General features: G+C 46.3%; 1 protein-coding gene across 1 annotated transcript in view; it reads right to left on the reverse strand.

The window, feature by feature from the left end:
- Positions 1-10,538: 10,538 nt before the first annotated feature.
- LOC147736830 (uncharacterized) overlaps positions 10,539-17,843 on the reverse strand; it is a 32,848-nt gene continuing 25,543 nt past the window's right edge. The window contains exon 2 of the mRNA XM_086953824.1: positions 10,539-11,890. Within this exon, the coding sequence (XP_086809950.1) occupies positions 10,539-11,890 (1,352 nt within the window). The remainder of the gene's footprint in view (positions 11,891-17,843) is intronic.

Below are 17,843 nucleotides of genomic sequence, written 5' to 3' on the forward strand. Positions count from 1 at the left end.
TAAAAAACGGTCATGCATTTTGGGAAGCCCTAGGAGATACGGTTCTATTGTGGGTACGTCTTAAGAATAATATATTTATGTACACTGGGCTTCATTAACTTACACTCTTCTCTGTTCACCAGCCGCTGTCTAAAAAAAGTCTCAGTAGCCCAAAGAAGATCTTTTCTTTCTTTGAATTCGGATTACTATAGCGATCAGCCCTACCAAGAGTCCTATATCCATCCCGGATGTATTTTAACCAAGGAATGTAGTGGGCATGGTCCAGAGCCATACAATCCCTTAGGATCTCTCTATTTAGGCCGGTACCCTTGTTCAAGCAGACTTTGAGCCAATGAGAAAGGGACGAAACGACATGTCAATTCATTGGGTCTAGATTTACCTCACATCCTAGAGGGGTCCTTATCTGGGCTGACAATAAGGCAGGTGTGTAGGAGAGTAGGGACTGCTTCCTATGGTCACGCCCACTTTTTGCTGTGATTCTCTGGTTTTTCGACTTTAGTGTGGCTGTGGGCCTGCTAATCAGACCCACACCTCAGTCGTTCTCTCTCTAACGTAATACCATGTACTTTAGGTGCATACCTAATTGGGAACTGGGTCACCTTTGTGAGCCCCTGTATAGTGTACCATAGGTACCCAGGGCATGGGTACATCCAAGCCCTACCAGGGGCTGCAGCATGTATTATGCCACCCCTGGCTGGCCATCCAAACTCAAAAGGGAAAGGGAAAAGAGTGATCAATAAATGTTGAAGCACTCAGTGTTTTGTAAAATACCCCTCACACACCAAAAGGCCCCTTGGTGTCATGCTTCATCATCGGGGTCTTCGCACCCCTCTATCGGGATGCGGCGTGCTGCGACCTACGGCTACGCGGGAGCACTTATAGTATTGACTATGTGTGGTGTACAGTGTGTGGGGTATGTTATTAAGTGAGTGGGGGGGTTTTGTGAAAAAGTTAAAAAGTACCTGGCACTAGAGTATAAAAAGAAAAACAATTTTATTCTGAACTCTGGCTGGTACTGTTAAAAGAAGTGCAGGACGAGGTCAGGTCTGCTGTATTAATGAACAGGACCTCTGGTGTGCGTTGTTGTCGACATGTTTCGGAGACAAGCGTCTTTGACATCTGGCGTCGTTCCACTTAAGTGGAAGCGAGCCGTGGTTCGTCCGATCCTGAAGAAACCTAGCCTGGATGGAAGCAAGCCGGAGAGCTATCGGCCTATTTCACTCCTGCCGTGGCCGGCTAAGGTGATGGAGGCACACGTAAATGCCGCTCTCTCGGAACATCTCCGTCGAGCTGACATACTCGACGCTACGCAGAATGGGTTTAGGGCAGGTCATAGCACGGAGACGGCTCTGCTTTATATGGTGGAGCACCTCCGCTCCGTGCTTGACGCGGGACAAACGGCAGCGCTGGTGCTATTAGATCTAAGCGCTGCCTTTGACACCGTCTCGCACCCTATCCTTCTGCAGCGTTTAGAGGATGCTGGTGTCTCCGGCATTGCGCTCGACTGGTTCCGGTCGTTCTTATCAAACCGGGCCTTTAGCGTGACCGTCCCACCCTTTCAGTCAAAATTTCACCCGTTGAACCTGGGCGTCCCCCAAGGCTCCTCGCTGAGTCCTACGCTGTTCAACCTGTACGTTAGGCCGCTAGCTGAGGTTGTCAAACTATGGGGTATGACCATGGTGTCATATGTCGATGACACCCAGCTAGCGGTCACGATCAGCGGGGATGCGGAGGTCGACGCTCCTAGGTTTCAACAAGGACTGAGGGCGGTCGCTAGGTGGATGACGCTTAATTGTCTCCAGCTAAACGCTAGTAAGACCGAGGTGATGGTATTTGGTAGGCGACCGGAACTGTGGGGAGAGAGATGGTGGCCGGAGGAGTTGGGTTCCGCTCCCATCCCAGTCACCGAGCTTAAAAACCTCGGGGTCTGGTTGGACCCTTCCCTTACGTTTGCATGCCACACTAAACGCACGGCTGCATGCTGCTTCGGCATCTTGCGTGGGCTCCGTCCTGTGCTAAAGTTCTTCGATGCCCCCACCCGGCAACTCATGATCCAAGCTACCGTTATCTCCAGATTGGATTATGCTAGTTCTCTGTTGGCCGGTCTGAATGTAGCGGAGATAGGGCGCCTGCAGCGGATCCAGAATGCAGCAGCGAGAGCGGTGGTGGGCCTTCCAAGATTCTGTCCCACCTCCAGCACCATTCGAGCACTGCACTGGCTCCCGGTGGCGCAGCGGATTCAGTTTAAGGTCCTCTGCGTCGCCCATAAGATCCTGAAGGGGTCCCCGGCAATGATCCTCACGACCCTCATGGCCAACTATATTCCAGCACGACCCTTAAGATCGTCAGATCTCGATTTGGCAGTGGTACCGCGCTTTAAGCGAAGCAGGGCCGGTGGTCGCTCATTTCGAGTGCGGGCCGCTGCTCTGTGGAACTCCTTACCCCCGGCAATTCGCGCCATGAGCGATTTGCTTTCTTTTCGTCGCGCCTTAAAAACATTTTTATTCCCTTAGTTAGTGTGTCCTGTGCTGTTTTATTTAGTTGTGTTGTGTAGCTGCCTTGGCGGGCGCCAAGACGCTCCTTAGCTGGAGCATTTGCGCGCCTAATAAAAACCACATAACATATAACATATAACATATAACAAGCTCCTTCTTCAGGACGGGGGCACAACCTCCCCTCCCTACTCACGTCTTAATTTAAAAAAAAATGTGTATTTACAGAAAAGTGAATTTTATAGGTATAGGCTAAGTGTGCCTACAGCGGTCTGCTACACGCACAATGACCTGTAGAAAGACAAAAAGAAAAATAACATCTAATGGTTACCCATGTAGCGGGTAGTTCAAGCAGGTGCAGTCACCTGGAACCTTACCATTTGCTTATTAGTAAGCCTGTTGAAAAAAAGGGGGACTCACAACACATACAACATAAAACACATAAAATACTAGGATTTTCTGTAAGTTGTATTCATACTTGAGAAGCTTGTTTGTAGGCTTCATGAGCAAAATAGGAACGTCGGGGTGTTGCTCCAATGGCTATCTGTAGTGGAGAATGATGCAGCTTTAATAATTCATTCTATCTCACTTACTTATTGTAGGAGAGTACAGGTGGTATCATGTACTAGTTGTTCAATTTTATACTCACAAGGACAGGACACCCTGATCGCCGCCTTACCCTTCATGCTGCTCCGCTGGTGTGGAGTAAGGCTATCGTCATGGTTATTTATACCCTGTTTTACTAATTGGGCGGAAGCAATTATGTATCCATATATGGGTTTTCCGCTATTAATTACATATCCATGTACGGAGCATCCGCTTACCAGCCAGTCAGGGCATTCGTATGTAATTGAACGTACCGGCACGGGATCAGCGTCTTACACTCATATGAGGTCTTTTCCGAGCATGCGCACCGCTGTTCCATCGTTCTTGTGCGCACGCGTATTAGGAACCGGTGTGTCCGTTCCTTACGTATGCGCATTGTACACACGCGCGTCTCACTGAATGTCTTCAGTGCGCGAGTGTTAGTTCTGTACCTGATTCATTGATATAATGAAACGAGAAAATAGGATACATAACTATGGGCTATTTCAGTTGGTTATGAGATTCATATATACTCATATATACCCGATCCATCACTTTGGTATGTGTTTTGGTTGAGTGATGTTTACAATGGGTATGTTGTTTGACTGATTCAGGTCGATCCTTATAAATGAGTATTGGTCGGTATAGCTGACTGGGTAGTGCAAATCCATTTACTGCCTAAATGCAATTCTGCTGTGGCTGACTCTGGCACTCACTCGCTCAACTCGACTCCTTCTGGCCTTTCGCCAGTCTATTAGTACATCTCTGAATTTCACAATAGCGAGAGCCGCTGGAGACAATCGATTTTGTGCCAGCTCCGTATTCCACATCATTATGGATTTTATCTACCAGTTGTTGCATAATTTGCAGATTTCTAAAAAATTATTGAAGCTCTAACGACTGAAGTTAGTAAAAAGATAGCACAGGTGGTGGTGCGCAGAGACATGCATTTTTTGCAAAAATTAAGTGGTCACCTTTGAGTTGCTGATGGCTGTATTTACGTTAAGCTGGTAGTAATGAGGTGAGATATTTGGCCATATAGTATTAATGTGCATTGCAATGTCACAAGAGTGGAGTAATACTTATATAGTGTGTGCAGCAGTGTGCTACATAATTTACATTTTCTTTTTGCAAAGTTTAGTCAACCCCATCGTTAAAATTGATCATTCTTTGCTGCATAATTCCAGTGGCCCTGTATAGAAGCCATTGCATTCCTATTCATTTTAAGTGTGCCTAAGCCCCTGGAAAGTTCTAAACATGCATGCATACTTCTGTTTTTTTAATGCTACCACCATGCCCCCAGGGAGGTCGCCAACTGCGCACGCGGAGCAGGGAACATTCAAATGATAAACTGCACTGACTTTGTAGGTTTTCTCTCCTCTACAGCAAGACGCTCGTTGGTCTGCTCTTCCTTGAACTGGACTGCAATTCTAAACTCACGATTGCAAAGTTCACCTTTGTTGTGAGCTTACCAGTACATGAAAATGAATTTTAACCGCAAACATGAAACTTTATTGCAAGTGTTTTTTTTAAATGTGTGTTTTGTGAGAGCAGACACAGCTGCACTACATCAACAGAGGATTGTCCGAATGGGGTGGGTGGCAGGGAAAGGCGCAGTGATGGTTGAGGTCCGGGGTTGGCTTGTTTTTACACTTTTGTTAAGATCTTGGTGTCTTTTGGGCCTCAGTTATGATTATGATAGCGTTTCCAGCCCCTGCAAAAGCACGTTTATGAGCTGGGGTGGAGTTTACCAAATGTGGCCAATTTCTTACCTGTGGCGGTCTGGACTCTGCCAGTCACCGCTGTGTACTGGCGAGTCTGGTCACCATCCAGGCCGCCTGAGCCTGGTTCATGTAGATCTTTCCCTCCCTGGTGGTCGTCCCGAGCCCTTTTGAAACAGCATGTTTTCACTCCTGAGCCGGTTGTTCCTTGGGGATTCATACTACCCCCCCCTTTGTGACTTTGTCGGATTGCTCCTGGGGCCATCGCTGAGACATCAAATGCCGGAGCAACAAATTTTGCGCACAGCTTCTTTCCTTGGGAGAGAACCCCCAGTAGGTTGTTCACGTCTCCCTACGTTCGCTCGCTGCGGTGCAGTATGACAATAATTTTACGCCCTACCACTTTCAAATGTCACCAGCCGCCACTGTTAATGCGCCAGACTTAGAATTGTACTATAAAGTGGTGCAAAGCTCCTTCGCCTACTACTGGATTCATGGCCCACACGATCTGCCTAATCAGTGCCTGGAGAGAGACTCCGCACACCCCCACAGAAACTTTTCAAGGCTCCAGCCCGCCAAATAGGAGTTTTTGATCTACTGAACACTACATCACATGCATGGTGGAGCTTGTGAGATCAACAAGGGGCCCACTCTTGTATTCCCGCATGTTAAACTAGAGTGGTGCACCTGGCTCTCATTAGTACTGGTAACAAATATGAGAACTGCCCTTCAAACGCAAGGGGTAACAAAGATGGGAGATCTTTTTCACAAAGTAAAGGTTGGGAATTGGAGGAATATCCCTGAGCAAGGCACCCGCCATCAGCCCTGACTCGATATCACGCCCATGAATTGAGAGAACTATTAGGACAAGACTTGCAAGAGCCACCAGACATGCTGGCACGTTCTGCCCTGAAACAGAAGAAGCCCCAGACAAGTTAGTAAGAGTGCTCTATGCTTACGCACAGGCAATCGCAGACCCAGTGTGACCAAAGCAAGATCGGAATTGCCGAGAGACTTGGGTAGGCCCATAGAAGATACAATATGGCAGTCCTGCTGCGCTAGAACTAAGGAGGGATCTGTAAATGGGGACACCAGTTGATACACTTTAAGTACATAAACCGTGTGTATTATACGCTGGAAAGATTTACCGATATGGCCTACGGGAATCTGCAAACTGCCTGCGATGCAATGAGCAGGAACCGGGGTTTATACATGCTGCTTGGAACTGCCCAGCGATACTTCAATTCTGGGAGGGAGTTTTCCGGACATTGACTGTTATAACAGCCTCACTCTACAGATGGAACCAATGCTAGCTTTATTGGGATACGATAAGGACATAGAAAAATCGGTCAGGAAGCTACTCGCTATTGGACTACTATTAGCTAAGCGCAGAGTAGCGATGCGCTGGGCAAGTGGCCCAGACCCAAAATTGAGGGTTCGGCACTCGGACATGGCACACTGTAATGAGTAGTTGGATACTTTTAATGAGCTTCAGTCTGCACAGAACCGCGCTAGGGACTACTGGGCCCTTTATAAGGTCTGCTTAGTGGACAAAGGCGAAAATTCAGAGGAGGAAGAGCACGCAGAGGGGCGATGCAGGACAAAGGATACTAAAAGAGGATTGCAGGTTGCAGCGCGGTGGGCTTTGGAATGGGGCTGCGGTAACACCAGACCCCTGCAAAAGACGAACGAATGTATGCAGTTGAAGAATGTATGGACAATAGGTCATGTGGGGCAGATCCACTGCGGACATCTGCAGCACGCAGAGCACAGCCTTGAAGCCTTTTAAGATGCCACACGTCCTTGACCCTTCTTTTTTGAAGGCGTCCCCTCCCTATGATGGGGAATGCTATACAACAAGTGGACTGGAGTATAATGGACATAAGGTGTGGATATTTTTAAAAGGGTTGATGCGTGTGTGTGTGTGTCTGTTTTGTATTTCCAAAAAGATTGCAGGTATAATCCTATGTGCTGTTCATCCCACTAAAATCTAACTTTGCCGTTGCATTTAGGAAGCAAACTGTGTTGTTAAATGAAACATACGGGAACCTTATGTTAGGCAGAATGAAGTCCCGCATGAACCAAGAAGAGGTAGATGAAGGGTTCCTGCTGCTCAGGCATCGGCAGTGCAGTGACTCGTAATAATAATAATTTTATCTGTTCATGGTCCTGAGAGATTGACTCTCTTTCTAAAACATACAGCCCTCCATCAGTGCTAGCAGTGACGCCCAGCTCGGGTTTATGCATATTTGTGGAAAGACCAGGATGCCATGAGCTCAGGCTCTGAGCTGGGATGGTGCAGTGAGATAAATAACGGTGATGGATCAAGCCCTGATCTTTGGACTGGGTAAGAGTGGTCTGTTTAATTCAGACACTCTGTTCATCACCACCCCCTTTTCTGAATCGTTTTTGGCCACTATAGGTGTGGCAGGGTATACTCAGACATGAGTCCCTTTCTCACTGCACCATCAGGATTCAAGCAAGCCGGGCCGAAGAAGGCTGAAATGCCAGAAACCGGTCCCCGGAAGCTTGTCTCCTTTCTGGTGAAGAATTGGCTTGGTAGTTTAGTCTGCCCTGTTCCCATGATGCACTGGGCCAGGGACAGACTGATTTGCATATAGCCAGGTTCTGAGCTGGGATGGTGTAGTGAGATTAATAACGGTGATGGATCAAGCCCTGATCTTTGGACTGGGTAAGAGTGGTCTGTTTAATTCAGACACTCTGTTCATCACCACCCCCTTTTCTGAATCGTTTTTGGCCACTATAGGTGTGGCAGGGTATACTCAGACATGAGTCCCTTTCTCACTGCACTATCAGGATTCAAGCAAGCCGGGCCGAAGAAGGCTGAAATGCCAGAAACCGGTCCCCGGTAGCTTGTCTCCTTTCTGGTGAAGAATTGGCTTGGTAGTTTAGTCTGCCCTGTTCCCATGATGCACTGGGCCAGGGACAGACTGATTTGCATATAGCCAGGTTCTGAGCTGGGATGGTGCAGTGAGATAAATAACGGTGATGGATTAAGCCCTGATCTTTGGACTGGGTAAGAGTGGTCTGTTTAATTCAGACACTCTGTTCATCACCACCCCCTTTTCTGAATCGTTTTTGGCCACTATAGGTGTGGCAGGGTATACTCAGACATGAGTCCCTTTCTCACTGCACCATCAGGATTCAAGCAAGCCGGGCCGAAGAAGGCTGAAATGCCAGAAACCGGTCCCCGGTAGCTTGTCTCCTTTCTGGTGAAGAATTGGCTTGGTAGTTTAGTCTGCCCTGTTCCAATGATGCACTGGGCCAGGGACAGACTGATTTGCATATAGCCAGGTTCTGAGCTGGGATGGTGCAGTGAGATAAATAACGGTGATGGATCAAGCCCTGATCTTTGGACTGGGTAAGAGTGGTCTGTTTAATTCAGACACTCTGTTCATCACCACCCCTTTTTCTGAATCGTTTTTGGCCACTATAGGTGTGGTAGGGTATACTCAGACATGAGTCCCTTTCTCACTGCACCATCAGGATTCAAGCAAGCCGGGCCGAAGAAGGCTGAAATGGTGGTGCAGTGAGATAAATAACGGTGATGGATCAAGCCCTGATCTTTGGACTGGGTAAGAGTGGTCTGTTTAATTCAGACACTCTGTTCATCACCACCCCCTTTTCTGAATCGATGAGCTCAGGTGCAAGCAAAGAAAATCACCAATTTGACTGTTGTTGGGCAGCTAATATACAGTAATTTACAGGGTCAACAGGCCCTCACAGCCCTGGTCCCCGTGCCACTGCACCTGCTGCACCAATGGTAAAGTGCACAGAAGCATGAGGAGTCAGCAGGCACCAGCAGGAGTGTGTGATGAATGGACCAAGAACAGCAGGAGCATCTGCCGTCCGCTGGGAAAACACGAGCATGGACTTCAAACAAAATTTTATCTCCAAGCCTAAGACTGAAAGAGATATCTTCAATCACGAGGAGCACAAATAAATGAATGCTTGCAGTGATTAATTTTTTTTTTTTTAAACTAAGTGCCGGTTGCTGCACACGGCAAAGCTGGCGCTGCCCCATTAGTTTAGTGCCCTATTGGCTAGTTCTCCTGCTGGGGGAGTAAATCATTAGGGGTCACTTGTACGAAGCATTTTTACAGTCAGAAACGTCCAACCGTAAAAATGCTTTTAGAAATGTACCAAATACAAATTGTGATTCAGTAACCCGCTATCTACTCGCAATTAGTGTTTGCGATTTGGTATTCAAAAGGGGCGTGTTTACGACATCTCTTCCAATTACTGAATCTGAATGCGCTGAATTAAGGTCACATTTTACTGACTCCCATTTGCAATAGGTAGGGGTCCTTTGAAAATGGAAAATAATAAAACAAATAATTTTAAGAACAAGCAGCTGTCCCACGGACCCCTCTGTCTACTCTTAAAAAATTAAATGAAAAAACGTATTTTCTTGTAAGTAGTAGTTTAGTGTGTGTTTTGTAAGATGCTGTGAGAGCGTTGCGGCTGTGCCCTCATGTAATGATGTGAGAGAGGTGGTAAATTAATCCTATATTCGGTTGGTACAATAGAATCAACTAGCAGTGAGAAAGACTCAGCACATTTATAAAGAAATACCACGAGGATGTGATTGGTTACCGATCATATCTCCATACTTGAATGGCTGCTCGCAATCACGCTTCACAGGTGACCAGAGCTGCAATTACGGAGCCCAGGTCTAGGCTGGGAAAATGACACTTCTTAATGATGCTGCCTCACTGGGGGCACATATGCCTTAGCATGCTTGCGGCAGGGTCAGAAATGACTTCTCTAAATAAGGTTAGTACAGGCATACCATTATGCACTGAGCCTTTTGAACACACCTTTAGCTGGGACTTAAACATCAGTATGCCATACATCATGCCCTTAAATACCGAACAATGCTAATTAGTGCATGGCCTAATAAAATTAATTAATCTGCAAGGCACGAATCACGCCCAGAGAGCCACAGCTGCCTCTAAAGCCCTGCAGCCTCTCTCAGAAACTAGTGCAGCAAACGGCATGTGAAGAAGAAAGATGCTGCACAACTTGTGACCCTCGGCAACCCGATACACTGCCGTTTAAGAGGCACGCTGCAACTTTCTCCCCTCTTCCACGATGGTATGTTGCTAGACCCAAGATCTGCTCTCTGTACTCCTTCAAGCAAGAGATCTTTTTTTCCACGCTGCTCCCTTTTTAAAAGCAAGAGCTGCAAATGGTGCCTCGGTGATGTATAAAGTGTATGCGCGTCGCAAAGGAGTTTGTGCGCTCAGGGTTATTACACTAAATGCACGTACCCTACAGGGAACACTGGCCATTAGGCATTTTTGACTATAAGCCCTCGCCAAGTTACAACATTCCAGTAAAACGTACTTTTGTGGTAAGCAGGACAAAAGATTGTTACAGTGAAAATGGATCTAGTTTGCATTTATTGGTGTTGTAGAAACTTTCGTTTTGAGTGAAGTTCCTGGCATAAACTGTGCAGTGATAGGGTTCAGTTTAGTGTGTATTATTTGGAGCTGTTGAAGATGTGCCTTTTGAGTTAAGCTCTTCTCACACACAGTGCAGTGATAAGGCCTCTCTCCGGTGTGTGTTCTTTGATGCAACACAAGGGTTACCTTCTGAGAAAAGAGCTTGGAAGGCACTGTGCAGTGATAAGGTTTCTCTCCGAAGTGTTTGGTGTTGCGAGACTTGACTTTTGATTTAAGCTCTTCTCGCACACAGTGCAGTGAAAAGGTTTCTCTCATGTGTGTACGCTTTGATGCTGTACAAGGGTTGCCTTACGAGAAAAGCGCTTTGAACACACAGTGCAATGATGAAGTCTCTCTCCTGTGTGTACGCTTTGATGCCGTACAAGGCCTCCGTTCTGGGAAAAGCCCTTTGAACACACAGTGCAGTGATAAGGTCTCTCTCCAGTGTGTACGCTTTGATGCTGTACAAGGCCTTTTTTATAAGTAAAGCGCTTTGAACACTCAGTGCATTGATAAAGCTTCTTTCCTGTGTGTATGATTTGATGCCGTACAAGGGATCCCTTATCAGCAAAGTTCTTGGAACACAGAGTGCAGTGATAAGGCCGCTCTCCAGTGTGAGTTGTTTGATGCAGTACAAGGTGTGCCTTCCGAGAGAAGGTTTTGGAACACACAGTACAATGATGAGGCCTCTCTCCTGTGTGTACACTTTGATGCTGTACAAGGTGTGCCTTACGAGAAAAGCGCTTTGAACACACAGTGCAGTGATATGGTCTCTCTCTGGTGTGTTTTCTTTGGTGCTGTAGTAGATTTGCTTTTTGATTGAAGCTCTTCTCACACATGGTGCAGTGATAAGGTCTCTCTCCAGTGTGTATTAGTTCGTGCTTTAGTAGATTTGCCTTTTGACTGAAGCTCTTCTCACATATGGTGCAGTGATAAGGTCTCTCTCGGGTGTGTTTTCTTTGGTGCTGTAGTAGATTTGCCTTTTGATTGAAGCTCTTCTCACACACAGTGCAGTGATAAGGTCTCTCTCCGGTGTGTATTAGTTCGTGCTTTAGTAGATTTGCCTTTTGACGGAAGCTCTTTTCACACATGATGCACCGATAAGGCTTTTCTCCTGTGTGTATGCGTTGATGCTGAAGAAGGATTTTCTTTCGAGTGAAGCTCTTTGCACAAACAGTACAGTGATAAGGCCTGTCTACTGTGTGTACACTTTGATGGGGCCTCTCTCCTGTATGTACACTTTGATGAGGCCTCTCTCCTGTGTGTAAGCTTTGATGTCGTACAAGGCCTTTCCTATGAGCAAAGCGCTTGGAACACACTGTGCAGTGATAAGGCCTCTCTCCAGTTTGTATTTTTTGATGCTGTAAAAAAGTAGCCTTTTGAGTGAAACACTTTTTATATGTTTCGCAGGGATATGGCCTGAGGCTGGTGTGTCCTTTTTTGTGCCTCACAAGAAGTGTCTCATTGATAAATCCTTTGTCACACACATTACAAGCAAAGTGTCTCTCCCTCATGTGCATTCTGCGCCGTTTTCTTAAGTAGCTTTTTTGAGTATAATTCATCTTGCCTCCAGAACCTTTATGGCTTTTTATCCCATTCATATTTTCTAGATGTGATTGTTGTTCTGCAAAATAGAAAAAACATTGAAAATTACATGAAGAAAATATTTTTTGAAAAAGCTGCATTGATATAATATGGAGAAGTGAACAGTTACAATTCAGAGAAAACAATGTATGTTCTAAGAAAAAGAGTCACACTTCCTTTTGAGACACAAATGGTGGCTAGTCCTCCTACACAAAGTGCGGTGACTTACTTCTACAGCAGGAGCATGCTGGGAAATCAAGTGATTCACAAGAACTACTGTTAGACATGGGCTTTCTGGTTGGCTAGGGTAGACACCTAAGCCAGGCAGAATCCACCACTCTAGTCAGTGTAAGCCAGATACACACCTGAGATAATCTGCGCTCACCCTCTGGTAGCTTGGCGCAGAGCAGTCAGGCTAGTTTAAAGATGCAATGTGCAGAGCATTTGTGCAACACACTAGTGCAGCAACACAGTGAGTAAACCACAAAAGGGAATCCACGCAGGATTAAGTAAAAATAGATTCTATATTGTACATCAAACAAGACCAAAATGACTTAAATCACACCGTTAGTGCAAATAATGCAGGTTTGAAAGAGAAAAACACAAATGACTATGAAAACATAGGTCACAGCGCACCTGCGCTTCTATTACACTTCATACGGTAATTATAGTGAACGTGGTTAAAGGGATTGCATTTAGAAACCAAACGTACGGCGCAGGAGCACCTACTAAACGCTAAACAGTAATTGAGCTTGAGTCTTCCAGCAGTTCTCCTCTATGGACGGCCCTTCGCCATTCTTGCAGTCATCTCCAGAGCAGAGACAATGCTGAACAAGAAATGCCCCTCGCGCTCTTGCGAATTTGGAGCCTGCCGGGGCCGCTTGAATCGCGTCTCTTTGCCCAAGGGAAACCAAGCCACCCGTGAAGGAGAGCAGGGCGGCTTTACCACTCTTCTGGACCCAACCCGCCTCACAGTACCTTCGTGGGTGCCGGGTCACTGTCCTCAGGGCATCTGTAACTTGCTAACAATGTTGTCATGTCTCTGGAGTGGGACCCGACGTTGAGAGCTTCGTGCAGTATACGCGTTAAAACCGGAGGGTGAGTCTGGCTGGAATGAGCCTCAGAATGCTGGCCCGCCACATGTTACAGAACAACGTGTCGTCGAAAGGCCTGCCTTGAAGGCTTTCTGCAGCTACTGTAGCTCTGCAGCCTTAGACGCTGCACTGTACCACCTCAGAGCAGTACAAGTCTTCAGGGGGCTGTTCCTCGAGTCTCACGACCAGAGGGGCCACACTAGTTTGTTCTTGGTGGCATCTGACGGTGGCGATATCTTGCAGGCTCCGGGGGTGAGGGTCACAATACAATTCAGCTGCAGTGAGCACGATGCTCAAGGACGTGTTTGTTTCTCTGGTAATGCCTCCAGGCGAAACAACGCTGTTCACGCTAGAGAAAAACGCTCACCACATGCTGGTTTGTAAAAGATGGAGCACTTCCCTAGAATGCACAAAGGCACTCCCTTGGTCAGGGCGCTGCACTGTAGGCCCATGGTGCACTGTCCTGTAATGCACAAAGTTTTACCTTGGTGTAGAAGGGAGCACTGGCGACATGCTAGCCCTTGTAAAATGGGCTCACCCAGCAGAAGTCTTGGAGAAAAGAGGCAACAAGGTCTTTGATGGCCCTGAGATCTCGAGAGAACAGGGGGCAAGCAAACAAGCACTTCGGGGCACAAAGGAGGTGGCAGGCAGCAGACAGCACATTTATTTATTTTGAAAGTTTTATAGAGCGCGAACAAGGCCCTTGCGGGTATCAGAGCGCTTTACAGTAAATGTGTATAGGCATAACAAACAATAAAATTAAGCAGGATCATAAGAATAACATCAGAAAACTTAATAAACAAAAGGATAAATCAAACATTAAGGATAAACAGGACCATAATGAAAATCAGCAAAGACAATCACAGATAGAAGGACAAATCAGATCAGATAAGGTGCAGAACCGGACCTCGGTCTGAAGGTGATGGTAATACATTGATGATAAAGACGTCAGATAAATGGACCAGACTATACATATAAAAAGCCATGCAGTGCGGTGCACAGCAAGGGCGAAACATGTGGATCATGGTAGTGGCAAAAATTGATTAGGTTGTTAGGTAGGATGAATGGAGTAGGGGGTCTCACAGTCATATGAGGCTATGTTTACGTAAATTTTGCCATAAGGATGCCTTTTACTTCCAGTTTGAAGGAAGAGGTGAAGGGGTTCAGTCTTATTTCTGGTGGAAGGACATTCCCTATCCTGGGTGCCAATCCTGAAAAGGAACAATTATACGTTTTTTTCTTATTTAATTTTTGTGGCTTCAGAAGGAGGTTTTCTGCACTTCTTTTTGATCTTGACCCTCCAGATATTGTGAGGCTTTGTGTGAGATAGCTGGGTGCATTATGATGTAAGGCCTTGTGCGTCATGCAAGCTATTTTCAGGTGGGTTCTGGCTTCAAATGGCAGCCAGTTTAAAGTTTTTAGATCCGGGGAGATGTGTGCCCTTCTTTTCGAGCCAGTGATGAGTGTCGCTGCCGCGTTGGTGCAGGCTCTTAGAGGAGCTGTAGTGGCTTTGGGGAGACCGCATAACGAGACACTTCCATAGTCCAGCCACGGTAGAACTAGAGCCTGAACCACTAACTTGTCATTGGGAGGTAGGAAGGGCTTCAGCTTCCTCAGTGTATTGATATGAAAGTTTGCTCCCTTCATTGCATTACTAATATGCTTCTGCATATTGAGGTTACAGTCCAGAGTTATACCCAGAGATTTTGCCGAATCCACAATGGTTGGTTGAACATCGAGTGCTGTGAGGTGTTTGATCAAATTGTGCATTGTGGGGACTTGGGCAGGTGGGGCAACAAGGAGGAATTCAGTTTTTAACGCATTCAGTTTGAGGTGATTCACTGCCAGCCATGTTTGGGTGGTCTTAAGAGTATTGTTAAGCAAACTAATGTCGTCCAAGGTGTTGATCTTGAGGTAAAGTTGAACAACCAGATATGGAGACAGAATGGAAGGCGCACTCAAAGGAATTACGCGGGTTCTTGTAGCTTTGGATTTTCTTTTCTTTATTTAGGCAATTCTACCAAAAAGGACATACACAGCCAACGCGTTTCATTTACGTGTTGTAACTTCGTCAGGGCTAGGTCTGTGATGTTGATTCAGAATAGTAAGTGACCAGTAAAGTACAGAGGATAGGCGTAGTATGAAGCAGGCACCGTAACAGGTAACGGAAACTCTAGATAATATACTGGGTGAAACTGCTCAATATGCCTCGTTCCAAAAAGAAGTGAAGCGTGGCCTGCCGCCATTGATGGAAATCAATACTGATAGGTACAGAAATCTTATCTCTGTGATACAGCTAATGATGGTTTCTATATCGGATGTCGCTCAGCAACATGTGTGGTATAACGAAATAATTGGTGCGATGCATGCTATTGGGCTGCGTCGGAAATGAAGACAACGGCCCACTGGACATAATAGTCTCCCCAATAAGAAATGACGGTCTCCCGGCACGGTAACACGGGTTCGGGAGGTAAAGTTGGGTATCGTCGGCATACATGTGAAATTGCACGCTGGATGTTTGTAGCAGATCGGTGAGTGGTTCCATGAACAGGTTGAAGAGTGTAGGAGATAAAGAGGAATCTTGTGGGACTCCTAGCGTAACAGGAACTGGTTTGGACAGGGTGTTGTTGACCTTGAATTTTTGAGTCTGGTTATACAGAAAAGAGGTAAACCATTTGAGCACTAATCCTGAGAGACCCATTCTGTGTTTCAACAGATCTATCAAGTGTTCCTGTTTGACGGTGTCGAACGCTGAGGAAAGGTCTAGTAGGATGAGGAGGCATGCTTCTTTTTGATCAAGTAATTGAAGTGCATCATCAATGATGTATGTCATGGCTGATTCCGTGCTTTGATTTGCACGGAAGCCGGATTGGTGTTTGTTTAGGAGGTTGAAGTGATCGATATGTTTTGTCAGTTCGTGTTGAACACATTTTTCCAGAAGTTTGGCCAGGGTGGGAATATTGGAGATAGGGCGGTTGTTGTTAAGGTCCGTGGGGTCAGCTGAGGGTTTCTTAAGGATGGGAGCCACCTGCCCCACCTTTAGGGAGTCGGGGATGCAGCCTTGTTGAAGTGAGCTGTTGATGATCTTGGTCCATAGGGATAGTAGCATAGGTGTAAGACCTTTAACCGCATTTGCGGGAAGGAGGTCAGTGAGGTGATTGAAAGGCTTCAGTGCACTGAGAAATTTGCCTATAGATTCTTCAGAATAGGTGTAAAAGTATGACCATGTTGCATCGTTTTCTAAGGTAAACTTTGATATGATTTGTTGAGAAGCGTTTTGGGGTAGGGGGGAGGTTTTGATGAGGGGGCCAGAATTAGAGATTAGGTCCTTAAGGAGATCTTTCTTGATGTTCTCAGTCTTTAGGTTAAAGTGGTTAGAAAAGTCCTGACATGTTGGTTGTGGGTGAGTTAGTTCTTGTGGCCGTTGAGGATGGTCCTTAGATTGCGTTTTGATTAATTCAAAAGGTTTTTTGGGTCAATTTCTTGCCTGGTTAAGTTGTTGACTGAAGAAGTCTGCTTTGGCAGCGTTTGACCTATCGAAAATAAGCATTTCTCTTTCTTTTTAGAGTCAAGAGGAGCTTGGCGGATAGTACTGATCTCCAGTTATGTTCGGCAGTTCTGAGAGAACTTCTGTCCTCATTAAGGAGACCGTTGAACCAGGGTTTAGAGTCTTTCGTGGAGATTCTCTTTAGTTGCAAGGGAGCAATTCGTTAATTATCGAGGTCATGGAGTTTAGGTAGTGGTTGGTGAGGTCAATTACATTGGAAGTTCCAGCAGGGTGTAGAAGTAGATTCTGACTAGAGGTGGGTAACGTGTTTGTTTTGAGCTTTTTCGATCTCTTTTCCATATCTTCGCCTTTGTGGCTTGGGCCGAGTTCAGTTTGATTGTTTCCTTGATGAAGAAGGTGATGATGTGATGGTCAGACCAATCACAAGGGAGGATAGATTCCAGATGTGTGGAATCAGTCTTAGAGATGATTAAGTCTAAGATTGCGGCTTTATTGTGCGTCGGGCTGCTGCACAGTTGGTTGAGGTCTAAGGCGTTGAGGAAGTTTTTGAGGCTGTTGACCACTGTGTCATTAGGGTCATTCCAGTGGAGGTTAAAGTCACCCAGAAAAATGTGTTTGTTTCGTCGACTGGTGAGTGATGTGATCAGGTCCATGAGGTGTTCTCTGAATAGGAGGTTGTCGCCAGGTGGGTGATAGATGATGTGGAGCGAGCAGACAGGTTTACCATTACTGTTGATGTGGAGGCTGATGTATTCACAGGAAGGGAGTAAAGAGGGTATGGCTCTATTTACGGTGATGTTGCTCCGGTGTATGCATGCAATACCACCTCCAATCTTGCCTGCAGACCTGTCTAGTCTGATGATGTCATAGTTGGGGGAACCAAAATGCAGCCCAGCAGCAGCAGGTCAACACAACAAGGCAGTTAGTCAAAATTGTTATTGCTCCTGGCAGCACAGCAGTCCTCATGGCAATGAGCAGTTTGTAGAGCCAACAGTGTCTGGCTACAAGTCCCAAGCAGCGTCTAAAAACATGGGATCAGAGCTCCAGTACATATACTCAAAAATGTCTTTAATGAACGGGTGACTTCAAATGAACCCTCAGAAGTGTGCAACAGTCCCTTGCAGCCCATTCCTGGCTCGAGATGATCAGCAGGGGGTAAACCAGCCCTTTGAGTGAGGGCAGGACACAACCTATTCAAATGAAAGTGTGAACCACCTCTCTCCCAGCCCAAGGAGACTATCAGCATGCAGATGTATGCAGATGTATCCCCTGTAACACCAAGCCCCTCCCATTGGGAAAGCTTGGTTGTCATGGCTCTTCCCAACATGATAGTTGCAGGGGTTTCCTCTGTGGTCGAGTGAGGGGGTCACACGCTAACCTCAAAGAATAGT

The sequence above is a fragment of the Lissotriton vulgaris genome, chromosome 1_2, assembly GCF_964263255.1.
Source record: "Lissotriton vulgaris chromosome 1_2, aLisVul1.2, whole genome shotgun sequence".
In the NCBI taxonomy this organism is placed as follows: Eukaryota; Metazoa; Chordata; class Amphibia; order Caudata; family Salamandridae; genus Lissotriton; species Lissotriton vulgaris.